Genomic DNA, 13,785 nt, shown 5'->3' with positions numbered 1-13,785 from the left:
CAAATTTTAATGAATCGACTTCAAATTTGGTATACACTTTAAGTGTACCAAAATCTCGCCTGAGTTCGTTGGCCAGATGATTTCGTCAAAAATCAACAAAATTATTCAAATTTTGAGTTTTTAAAAATTCCTAAAATTCGCATTTTTCAAAAAAAAAATTTTTTCAAATTTTTTTCGAAAATTACGACTAAAAATAAACACTTTCTTCCTTTGACAATTTTTAATAGCGATTAAAACAAAAAAGTTATACTACTTTTTTAAAAAAAGACAAAAAATGACAAAAACGGATGAAAAATGGGTAAAATGCAGGGCAAAATCTTATTTATTTTGAAAAAATGTGTTCAAATATGTATTATTTCTCTTTAAACCACCTCAAATTAACACAAATTACAGTAACTTACTCATAAAATTATGAATTTTTTGTTTTTTTTTAATTTTTAATTAAAAATTTATTTTTACATTCTCATCATAATGAGAAGGTATTACATTTGGGCGATTTTGTAACTTACTCATAAAATACCGAATTTTTTTTTTGGTTTGCTGATAATAAACCCGACATGGTCATGGACCCAGTACGGACAATTCATCATATTCATATCATTTCATCATTTTCGAGCAAATCCGATTAGTTTTAAAATTTTTCGTCCGCCATATTGGATCCGCCATTTTGAATTTTTAAATTCTGACATCATATTCATAATCAGCGACCCCAAAAACCCCCGAGTACCAAGTTTCGAGTAAATGCAATTGATTTTTAACATTTATGTCCGCCATATTGGATCCACCATTTTGAATTTTTAAAATCTGACATCATATTCGTAATCAGCGACCCCAAAAACCCCTGAGTAAGAATTTTCAAGCTGATTTAGTTACTTCTGCTTGACTAATTATAACCTTTTGATATCAAAACTTTAAACGCTTTTTTCTCAAAACACTATATTTAAAAATGGTAACCAGTAGAACTCAAAAACCGTTTGACCGATTTCAAAAATTCAAGTTGCATTCGATTCAGTGGAAGTTTTTGCAGGTCCTAAACCTCTAATATATTTAAAATATTCAATAATCAGGTTTTTGTGAGTGATTGATTGTCAAAAAAATGGTGTTTTTTCAGTTTTTTGGGTTCCAAAGCTTGCCATTTTTTTAATTTTTGATTTTTTTTTAATATCTCGAGGTTTAGGACCTGTATTAGTATTATTAATTAATTTATATAATTAGTTAATTAGTATTATATATTAATATTTTTTAAGATCGCAATTTTTTTTTAAATAGTTCTTGACGTATATAGTAACATGTAAAAACTTTTGATCAATTATATTTTAAAACTTATGAGTACACGATCTTTTAAAAACCTTCTATTTTAGGGCAAAAAAATTTAGGAAACCCCTTAACGGTGGAGGTCATCTTCCACTGTTTTTGAAAAATAAGAAAACCAGTATTTTTGAAAACAAGCAAATTTCCGTTTTAAATTTTAATTAATCGATCATGCTAAAAGTTGTTTGTACATTTACAAAAAGTTTCATATAATAGATTAAAAAAAAATTATATAATCATTTTGATGGAAAAACAAAACCTGAAGCACAACTCCCCACTCTCACCTATTATAATTGCTCGCTTTTGAGCCTTCTATAATTCCAGTGAATCTTCACGTTTTGAGACTTCTAGAATCCTAAAAAAATAAATTCACAATACAAAAATCTTTGTCTTTGTCATGTACGCATGAATGTCTGTAGACAAAAAGTTTGTTCGACGATAACTTGAGCAAATTTTAATTTATCGACCTCCAATTTGGTATACACTTTAAGAGTACCAAAATGTCGCCTGAGTTCGTTGGCCAGATGATTTCATCGAAAAACAACAAAATTATTCAAATTTTTAGTTTTTAAAAATTTCCAAAATTCGCATTTTTCAAAACAAAAAATTTTCAAACTTTTTTCGAAAATTACGACTAAAAATAAACACTTTCTTCCTTTGACAATTTTTAATAGCGATTAAAACAAAAAAGTTATACCACTTTTTTTAAAAAAAGACAAAAAATGACAAAAACGGATGAAAAATGGGTAAAATGCAGAGCAAAATTACTTTATTTTGAAAAACTATGTTCAACTATGTATTATTTCTGTTTGAATCACCTTAAATTAACGTATATTACAGTAACTTACTCATAAAATACGGAATTTTTTTTTTTTTAATTTTAATGAAAAATTTGTTTTTACATTCTTATCATAATGAGAAAGTATTACATTTGGGCGATTTTAAGCATTCTCTAATTCCAGTATATCTTGACGTTTTGAGACTTTCTGATGCCGAAAAAATGGGTCCTAAAAAAATGTCTGTCTGTAGAGAAAATTTGGTCCGACGATAACTTGAATAAATTTTAATGAATCGACTTCAAATTTGGTATATACTTTAAGTGTACCAAAATGTCGCCTGAGATCGATGGCCAGGTGATTTCGTCAAAAAAACAATAAAATTATCTAAATTTCGTTAAAATATATCAAAATTTTCGGATTAAAATTCTATGTACAACATTTTAACTATCATAGCTAGCTCAGTTATATTATATGTAAAGTGAAGGTGTATATCGATTAAACTATTTTTTTGAACCTTTTTTGTTTAATATTGTGCACGTCGTAAATAAAAGATTGGTATTTTAATGAAGAAAATTTAGATTAATGTTTTTATAATGGTGCAATATTGGCAAACACCATTGGCCTCATGCACCCCAAAAATTTCGACATGATAACAGCATTATCAAGAATTTTTTTTCTTTTTAAGATTAGATTTATGCTATTTTGAATTTTCTTTAATAATTCCTCTAAATCTGCAAGTTTTGCTATCGCTTTTTTCTAATTTTCGAGCGTGAAACGCGAGTGCCGTGATGAGAATGTTATCCTTAAAGTCAAAGTACTTTAAGAAAATTAAATGTTTTAAAAATTTCACTTACATCCATTGTACACAAATTTTTTAGGAATTAAAAAAAGGGCGATTGGGATCGGCTAAACTGCAATACGCCATCTGGTGGGGACCCATTCTCTCCCTCCATTTTCTTTCTTTGTCTCTCTTCAATTAATAGGTTAGAAAGAGTAGAAAAAACAAAATGGAGGGAGAGAATGGGTCAAAGTTACTAGATTGTTACTAGACCACCGTTCCCAATACCTCCTATAAAATTAAATTTTGTTGTTGCTTTAAAAATTGATTTACTATTAAGTTATTTTTTTAAAATGTTTTAAAATTTTCAATTAATTTATTCGTTTACTCAATAGAAATTAATTTGAAGAGGAATAACTTATTTTAATAAATAATCTGGGTTTGTTGATTTCGTTAATTACAAAGAACTGGCCAATCAACGGCGCAAAATTAACGAACTAAGTCTGAACAGCTGCAGTGCCGCCCTTTTTTTTCTCGATAAAAAATTTATTCTAATACATTTAAACCTTCCCTATTTGTATAATTTAATTCAGCGCATTTTAATATAAAATACTAGTTCTTCCTAATAAATTATACAAAACAGGTCATTTACATAAAGCTTCCACCTTAAAGTAACTACTTTTGTACTTATTTAAACTCTGTGTGTAATTAAATTTACTCTTTTTAATAAAATTAATAAAAAAAATTTCTTTCTATTACACGTCTCACTTCAATATTTAGTTAAATGAACTAAAAAATCTGAAACTACTACAATATCTCATTCTACCAAACTGATTCTTGGGTCATTCAAGTACTTTCTGATAGAATAATTAATACAAGTTTTAAATGAAATTCATGAATTTTTGAACTATACAATTTAGATAAAAAGTAATTAATGATACTAGGTTATTTAATTGTAAAAGACAAACGGAGCGTGTAGCGCAACGTAAGAAAATGCGCGCGAAGCGCGCATCATGCTGACTCTACATTGGCTGCGTAAACGTGTACGTGAACGTGAACGTGCTGACGTCACCCATTTGAAGTCGGTTCTCCAATGGGCACGTTTGTAAGCGAACGTGAACGTGTACGTGCTGACGTCACAATGTTGTGCAAGTGGGTAACGTCAGCACGGTACGTACACGTTCACGTACAAACGTGTCCATTGTAGAACCGACTTGAATAACATTGTGACGTCAGCACGTTCACGTACACGTTTGCGCAGCCAATGTAGAGTCAGCATCAATATCAGACCGCGAAGCGGGACGATCGTCCTACGCGCGCCCCGGGGCGCGCTCAATTATGCAAGCGAAGCGAGCTCCTACGCGCGAAGCGCGTGATGAGAATGTTGCCGCCCCCGTAGGGAGCTGCCGGATTTTTAAGTAGAAAGTTTGGCAAAATAAAAAACACAACTTATCACCGTAATTATGACTATAATGTCATTAATAACATTAATCTTACCTTAATCTTACATTAACCCTATTGAAAAAATACGTATAATAATACTTGTCAATATTTTATAATATTTAGGTATATATTAATAAACAAAAATAAATTCCATATTTATATATTCCTAAATATTAAAAATTATAGACACGTACAATTATACGTATAATTATACGTATAATTCTTGTTTCAAATTCGTATGTCTTATTATACGTATAATTATACGTGTTTTTTTTAATAGGGTAAGATTAATGTTACTGCAAGTTCAGAGATTAATTTTTTTCCGTGTAGAATACTTTTCAATGAATTATATAAAAATTTGACAGAATACCCTAATATAACAGAGCTCCATATTTTATCTTTTATTTCACTTATTTCGTATTAACTTGATACAAATAAGGTCTTAAATTATTCGTGAACAATTTTTCTACAAATCCCAATAATTACTTTATCATATTTTATTGTTTAAATAACATTTTTAGTGACCGTTGTGTTCCCGAAGCTGTTTCAACGCTTTTTCGTTCAAAACGCGTTTTTTCCATCCGCTAGGATATTTCGCAACACACAAGCCTTACATGAAGTGTTTTGGATAAGTAGATTGTTAATAAACAATTAGTTAGCATTGCAATTGTTTATTAACAATCTACTTAAACAAAATATTTCATATTGGGTTCGTTGAATGCGAAATTACGTTTAACGAACAAAATAGACTGAAAGATGACAAGACTGCGACAACATATCAAAAACATGGAATACGAAGTCTATGACGAGGACTTTATGGAAGAGTTTGTAATAAATTATTTTTATCAAAATATACAAATATAGAAAGAGACTGTTTGGCGTCAATTCAAATTAATAAATTTGATAATTATAAAATACACCGTTCCTTTTATAAAAATAAGATTAAATGATTCTCAAAATAAAACAATAATATCCAAATGAAATGAGATAACTGACTAATTACTATTTATGATAACAATTTAATGATGAGTTTGGGCCCAAGTTATACATTTGATTGAGAATGTCAAAAATATTATCTCACTTTCAGGCACACCTGAATTCAATTAATATTAAAATTATATACAAAAAAATTACAAAATCACAAGAATCATTCAAACGTTACATAAAAAAAATAGACACAATTAATAAAACAAAAAAATGACTTATCGCTCTGCTGATGCGGGATGATGAGGCGGAGACGGTTTGAAACCGGAGAGATGTCGGTCAGATCCGTAGGCAAATTATCATTAACAGATGTCTGATATAGATTTTTTGTTATCTTTGCCCAACTTGAATGAACGTCTGAATCGGCAACCTCCAATGATCAAAATTATACGATAAAATGTCAATTATTTGAGATCTCTGGGGTCTCCGGTCTTGCTCGCGTCCTCACTTGGTTTTTATAGTTCACCCATCAAAACAGTAATTAAAAACGCCACTCCTATGTTTAATAAAATAATGAAATCACAAAATTATTATCCCGTCATTTAATATTATTTTCCCCAAAAACCCCTTTTTAATAAAAAACGTATTTATTTAAATGCATTGAAATTTACCTATGAGTCATTGGCAATGGACACAGGGATGGCGTGACTTCCGCAGAATAATGAGCAATAAGACCGAGAGACCCCGGAAGTATACTTTTATTATTCTTACACCCCGAATACCTCCCCGCGACCCCCGATCCCAAACCGCTCATCAGCCGACCCGCCTTTCTTCGAAATTCACCGAATTTTCTCGGACAATCACGAGTAATTCTGAGAATTATCGAAGGCCCAGACACACTGGCATACTCATACTATTATATACAAAATTTGACGATGCCTCATACATTCAGTTCCTTTCAAGTTTAATCTTGAAAATTTGAAATCTATCAAGAAACAAGAGACTAAAGTTCTTCATACTCCACGTTCAAACCATTGATCTCATACGTATACGAAAAATTGAAAAAAAATATATTTCTTAATTTTTTATTTAAATATATATAAATAAATTAACATGAATAATGTATGTAGTTTATGTTTATTCCAGAAGCTTTCCCACACATTAAATTAGTTTTATAAATTATTCAATTCTTAATTTTTTTTAATCTTTAAATATTTTTGTTATTAAAAATTTTTTAATTATCACAAGCACACCAAAGAAAAAAATTTTAATTGCCAGGACTGCCATATGGTAAATTCTCTTTCTTAAGATGTATCTAAAGAGAAAAACGTAGTCCGACCTAAAAGTTAGCTCGTGTTCTCTTTTTACAAACATGTTGGGGGGTGGTTTTTAAGAAATTGATTTCTATGGGAATTTACTTAATTTCTATATCTAAAACATAATTTTTGCTTCTTCTGAATGTTGATTTGAATTCAGTGACTTCAATAACATAAAATTGGATATATGAAAAAAATTAAAAATGGCGGATCTAATATAGATGATTTTTTGTTAAATTGCTCGGATTTCTTTGAAACTTGCTACTCGGGGGGTCTTTGGGGTCACTAATTACAAATATGATGTTAGTTTACAAAAATCCAAAATGGCGGATCCAATGTGGCGGACGAAAAAAAATTTTGAAATAAATGGTATCGATTGAAACATGTTACTCGGTACTCGGTTTTCTATACATTGCATTCTTTTTTCTTACTTTTCCTCAAAAAATTATAGACCTCATTTTTTGAACATCCACAATGAGAACCTCCCCTTGAACTCAATTTTTTATTATTTTTATGGGAAAAATAAAGACCCAAACCATTCCACTCTACATTACTCTAATATATGAAATTTTATATTATATGTGTCAAATATACATTAATAATAATTAGTCATTCATTGAATCTAACGTGTCAATATCAATCCTTTACAAATTACATTCGGTTTAAAATCAAATTTACTTTTCAGTCAGAAGAATATGATGAAGAATTGACGTGTCTTGGTCTTTTTAAATGCGAAACCAAAATCTTAAGTGCTACAAGTAAAGGAAAACTGTACCTTTTTAACTGGAATGAATTCGGTCTCCATTCGGATGAAGTTCCAAGTTTAACAAAGAAGGCCATTAATTGTATGATTCCCTTAACAGAAAATGTGGTCGTAACTGGAGGTGAAGATGGACGTTTAAGGTAAATTTTTGTTAAAAATACACAAATAACAAAATTACTGCAAGTTTTCCTTTAATTTTATCTAAAATTTGTATTTTTAGAGCAACAAGTCTTTTTCCAAATAGACACTTAGGAATAGTAGGCCAACATAATTTCCCTGTAGAAAAACTTGACATCAGCAACGACGGAACGTTAATTGCTTCATCGTCTTACGACAATGATGTGAAATTTTGGAACGTTCAGTATTTTGAAGATTTAGACATTTCTTTGAAATTAAAAGGTGGAAAACAAAAACAATTAAAACACAATCTACCAAGTAGCAAAGTAACTAATGCGTCTGACTTTTTTGCCGATTTGTAAATTACAACTCATCACGAATGTTGTCTGTTATTTTAATACAAAAAATATTTTATACAATAAAAACATATTTAGTTTATTTAAATAATCACATCTAGTAAAACAAATGTTCAAATTACAATTTGTTAATAATATTTTTTTGAAAAAATTAGTAAAATTATAATTCTTTTAGAAAATAATTTCTTCATCCTTATTTTACAGATTTTTTCAAAGATATAGTAAGCTAATATATTCAAAAATTCAATTATTTCCAAAATATAATTTAAATTATTAAAATTTTAAAAAACTTAATTATTTCATTATTTTCAATAAATTCTTCTATTCTACCGTCCTAATGAAGAAAGTCGGTATTTGCATTCAGAGTGATTTTGAGATATTTAAAGAAACGCCTTTTTAGCGAACAGCACTAATATTTAAAACATAATAAAATAATTACAATCGATATTAACTAATTTGGGTATGCTCTATTCAATGATGCTATATTTTTTTAGAAATTTTTCATTTTTTATAATAAAAAAGTCGATTACTGCCAAAAATTGATTCAGAAAACATGGAAATACTGCTCGAGAGTAGGTATGCGCTATTACGGCTAGTGTGACGTCACTGTTTTAGAGTCGATACAGCCTATATTAACATAGAAATTCAAGTACCGACTTTTTGCAAGGAACGTTGGTCTTTCTCCTCCTGAAATCCTTGGGGCAAGAGTTTGGCACATTAATATTTCACAAATCAATAATCAATATCTCACAACTCAATAATCAATAATTCAATGCAACTAAAATAATTTCTTCACTGACAATGAGAGAATTCTTTTACAATCAACACTTAAATCAACCTGAAACTGCGGGTTGTATCACCGTCTCCACTTGAGACCTCTCTCTCCAGAACTTCACCTTAATTACACTCTGAACAACCCTGGTCAAAGGGGTTGTTCCACCCATCTCACTCGACGACTTCACTACGAAGACCTCGATTTCTCATCAACAATTGGTTTTATTAATTGACAAAAAGAGTGGGAAAAATATAATGAATTTAATTGTCACTAAGTCGCTTCTTGCAACCTTGCAAATTTGGGTAGTGGCGTGATCCACCTTCGATGAGCCACTCCTTGTATTGAGCAATTATATTGCTCAAATTGTGTATTGATTTATGAAATGATTGAACTCTATTTACGAAACTGTTATGAAAATGAAGTCTTTTATTCTATATTAAGGTTCTTTACCTTCTATTTCTTAATTTTCTTGTATTTTATATTATTTATAATTTTATTTGTAATTTAATATAAGTAGTAAAAGAATTTTAATCACTATGTGATTTAAATCTTACAATAATTAATTGAATTTAAGTATCTTTTATTTAAAATTAAAAATTTTAAAAAGTTACAAAATTCGTTCATCATATCCAATAAATAAAATTTTTTTTTAAAAGAAGAAGAAGAAGTCCAAGTCAAAAACACAGCGTAGGGCTAAATGTTAAATGCCTTTTTTTCATCTTGTTTACATTTCTGATGTGTTTCGGTTGCCTTTCGAATTCAATGTTTAGCAAATTGTATTTGTAACTCGCTCTAAAGAAAGAGACCTAAGGCCGTGGACACAATAAAAACTTTCACAAAAGGTGCGAGTAAATTTATGCATTTTAGGGGTTTTGGTGCCTAAAAGAAAATATTTCTTGAAAATTTAACATTTAGCCCCAACCTCCCCTATTTGATAGGGGAGTGTTTTGACTTTTCTCTATAACTTTCCCTGTAGGCCGAATTTTGAGATTTCTCGCATATGGTTCTAAAGCTCTACTAAAATGTAATGTTTTTGCTGAACATTGTAAAAATATTTGACCAAAAGTTTCAGAGTTATAGTCAATTAAAAAAAAAATAGTAGTCAGGGTTGAGTCACTGTAAAAAATTAATGAAATATGCAGATAAATGATTAATAATGACCTTCAAATAATAAAATGGCGCTCAAATACACTTGGAAATGTGTAAAAGAACCACGAAATTGAAATAAAAAGCCCTTATTATGTAATTTTCAGATTTTCGCTTGTATCGCGAAGCTGGTTTGAAAAGTGAAAAAAAATATCAAAAATTAGTATTTTCTTTCTTTCCAATAGAAATGAAGTTTTTGACACCTCTTTTAGTCGACGAATGAATGTTCATTGCAAGAACCCTTCATAATTGCAAAATTTTTGGGTGGCTCAACCCTCGTTTAGCGTCACATCACACACAAAAATAAGCGCGTTATCCAAATACCATATTACGATCCACATTTTCATATAACATCTTAATGGACAATTTAAGTCAAGTTACTTTGTCTTTGACAAATTTTTTTTGTACTTTATTGTCTTCTTTTGAAAGAAGAAAAAAGTTTTTTGTTGAGCGTACAGCGATGACTCACATAATACGTCTTTATTGTTTGCACACTTCACTACAACGTATGTGAAAAGTTCGCTGACATTGCTAACAAATACATAAATACAAAGACAGATGGATCGAGTGTAATAAAACAAAATAAACGCGATGACTCAACCCTGACCACTGTCCAAACTTGACTACTCTCCCCTACTGTTTAATATTTTAAAATTTTTTAATTGGAAATTCTCTAAAACTCAATTATTGTCTGTTATTGTTAAAAATTTGTTTAAAAAATCTTCAGTAATTCAAATTTCAAATTCTTTTAAAATTCAATTAATTCTAAAAATCTAAATAGGAACTATTCGACACGGTAAGTATTTATAAATTTTTATCTAAAATTCTTCACCAAATAAATACTATTTTTATAATTTAAAAAGTTTTTAAAAATTTATATCAATAATTTTCTAAGATTTAAATATTGTCTGTTTGAATAAAAAAATCAGAGATATAAATTTACAAAAAAAATTCAATTTAAAATTGCATGAAATTCAATTATTTCTAACAATATAACCTGTTATTTTTCAGAAATTCAATTATTTTGATATATTTTTAAAAATTTTGTACGTTGGGGAATTGTATCTAAATGACTATAATTCTCAAATTCACTCGAGTACTCGAATTTACTCGATACCTCGAGTCAAGTTCGAGCTTTACTCGGCTCGGACATTCGAGCTTTTGCACACCTCTAAAAAACGTACATTATAAATATTACTTTTTTTTAAAAAAAATATCAGGTTTACAGATACGTGATAGAAACCCTTTTTGAGGAGATTCACTTCGCGACCGGAAAGCTTTTTGTTACAATTTTCATCTCATAAGAAAAAACAAATTTTTTTATTTTTTTACATCTCAAAAGCTAGAGAAAGACGTAGGGGATTTTTTTTATTGAGTTTTGTAAAAATGGTGAAAATTTTAAGTAAACACATAGTTTTTTCCTAAAAAAATAGGCACTAAATTGTTTAAAAATATGCAACTTATAAAAATTCTTTACGTCTTTCTCTACATAATGTTATTAAGATGCTAAAGTTAAATTTTTAGGTAAATCGGTTGAGATTTGTGAAAATGATGTTTTCGGTCATTTCAAAAAAAGGAGTTTTGAGAAAAACGCGTTTAAAATTTTATTATGATTTTTTGGATATACCTTTAATCTGCAATGCCTGCGCCATAAAATTAGTGGAATTTCAATGTAGTTGTGAAAATTACTAAAAGTTAGTTAAATTTTACAGATGGAGCTAGCTAAGATATAAAATGAAGTGGAAATGTCACTGCATTAGATTATACAGGAGAATACCTCTGCCGAGCACGCAGTATAGGATCAAATTCAAGCACTTAAATTCAGGATTATTCATATACTTCAAGATAATTCATAGTAATTCGAGATAATTTAAAGTATTTCATGATAATTCACAATACTTCAAATAATTTAGGATAATTCATGTAATTCAAAATAATTCAGGATAATTCAAAACAAGTGTACACCTTAATTCACAAATTATTTTCCCCTCGGTATACTCTTATATTACATATAAAAATATATTATTTTTTTAGTTTTGTTTTATTAAACGTTTTCTAACTGAATCTGATCACCTGAAATCGTTAATTTAAACAGTGAAGAATACTTTCTCATAGTTCCTTACCCGTGTGGAGAAGTTCCCAGGTTAGCCCAGTTTATAAGTAATTAACTTTTTTAGCAAGGTCCAATTCGTTTTTTTCGCTAAGCAAGATTCAGTAAAGCCCTTTGTATATTCAATATAAATCGTACCAATGAGTTTTCATCGGTTGAGAATTCAAATGAAATGACCAACTCGTCTATTGAATTTTTGCTGAATAATTGAAAAAAATGAAATCTCAATAGTTTGTTCCTTGAATTTGTACGAATAGAGAGTTTGGAAGTTGAATACAACTTTGTCGAATTCAGGAGAATTGCAACATAGCTCCACTACTGAAAATTCCGACGTCGTTTCCCAAGCAGATACGACATCGGAACCTGCGCCGTTTTCGGCTTCGGATCCGACACCTGATTCGACATGGGGATCTGCAGTCGGAAACGACGTCGGATTCGTAGTATCAATTTTGAATAATTTCGGACGTCAGATCTGACGTCAGATGCGTAGGTGAATTTTATTAGAGAATTTTAATTTTATTTATTAAGCAATTTTATAATGTAATAATTAATAATAATAATAATAATAATAATAATAATTAATAATTTATAATTATAATTTAATAAATTAGGAATATTTAAAGAGCATTTATAAAAGTTAGTTACATTTTATTTTTATTTGACATCAAAAATATTAATAAAAAAATACTTGGGACGTGTTGACTCTGAGACTCGAACCCTCGACCATCATAACTCTCAACCGCACTGGGAGCGCCTTAACGGGCTCCACTAGGGGAGGCTATGAAAGTTCTTGAGAAAATGTATCTTATAACCAAAATACTTTACTTTTATTATTTTGTAAAGTTATCAAATAGTTTTTCAGATGTTTATTATTACAAAGAGTATATTATCGTATACATATATTTTTATGAACATTAATGATATCAATTAATAATTTTGTCAATTTAAGTAGTTTTAAATGATTGTATTAATGAATAAAAATTACAAAAATTTTCCAATGGTATATAAGTTTTAATACCTAATTTTAAATTTGGAGTATATTACCCAAGTAGCACGGAATATTGGTTGAATGTCAAGGTGATATCAAGCGAAAATATTCTTGTGACATTCAGGCGATATCATAATGTCCTCTTCATGGGGACATTCCACGGTGATATTCCTGTGACATTCGCGTGATATTCGTATGATACCGAGGGAATACTCCCGTGAAATTCATGTAATATTGAGGGGATATCCCTGTGATATTGAGCGAAATATTCCTGTGATATTGAGGGAATATTCGTCTGATATTGAGGGAATATCCCTATGATATTGAGAGAATTCTCCTGTTATTAATAAAATTTTAGAATGTTTTTTGTTTTGATTGTCTTGAATATTTAAAAAAATAAATAGAAAAAAAGTTTTTTTGGTGAATTTTTAAATTTATCTCATCAATATCACTGGAATATTCCCTCAATATCAGAGGAATATTCCCTCAATATCACAGGAATATTCCTCTCAATATCACAGGAATATTCCTCTCAATATTATATGAATTTCACGGGAATATTCTCTCGGTATCATACGAATATCACGCGAATGTCACAGGAATACCACCGTGGAATGTCCCCATGAAGCGGACATTATGATATCACCTGAATGTCACAGGAATATTCCTACTTGATATCACCCTGACATTCAACCAATATTCCGTGCTACTTGGGTTAACTTCAACATTTTAATTTAGAATGACTTGAATTTAAATGTTAATCTAGTGAACACTGCATAAATTTCAATTTTTTCGAAAATAAATTAAGTAATAATGTTGTTATAGCAAATTTTTTTTAACAAACTAATGTAATTTGTATAGTGCTAATACTTAATTACAACTCACTTTTTACCACAATTTTCTTACATGAAAATAATGTGATCAAAAATAAATTAGTACATAACTCTAATTTAAAAATTATTTTTTTTAAACAAGGAAA

The 13,785-nt window shown here is 29.3% G+C and overlaps 1 protein-coding gene across 2 annotated transcripts in view; it reads left to right on the top strand.

The window, feature by feature from the left end:
* The window catches only part of LOC127287491 (WD repeat-containing protein 55 homolog), a 122,899-nt gene extending 114,952 nt beyond the window's left edge, over positions 1-7,947 (top strand). For both annotated transcript variants that reach the window (XM_051314454.1, XM_051314456.1), the window contains exons 7-8: positions 7,237-7,454; positions 7,535-7,947. In XM_051314454.1, the coding sequence (XP_051170411.1) occupies positions 7,237-7,454; positions 7,535-7,793 (477 nt within the window). In that variant the 3' untranslated portion in view covers positions 7,794-7,947. The remainder of the gene's footprint in view (positions 1-7,236; positions 7,455-7,534) is intronic.
* Positions 7,948-13,785: the final 5,838 nt, after the last annotated feature.

The sequence above is a fragment of the Leptopilina boulardi genome, unplaced genomic scaffold (assembly GCF_019393585.1).
Source record: "Leptopilina boulardi isolate dan_hultmark-lab unplaced genomic scaffold, ZJU_Lbou_2.1 LbouV2_371, whole genome shotgun sequence".
Taxonomy (NCBI): domain Eukaryota; kingdom Metazoa; phylum Arthropoda; class Insecta; order Hymenoptera; family Figitidae; genus Leptopilina; species Leptopilina boulardi.
This window is presented reverse-complemented; position numbering and strand designations above follow the sequence as displayed.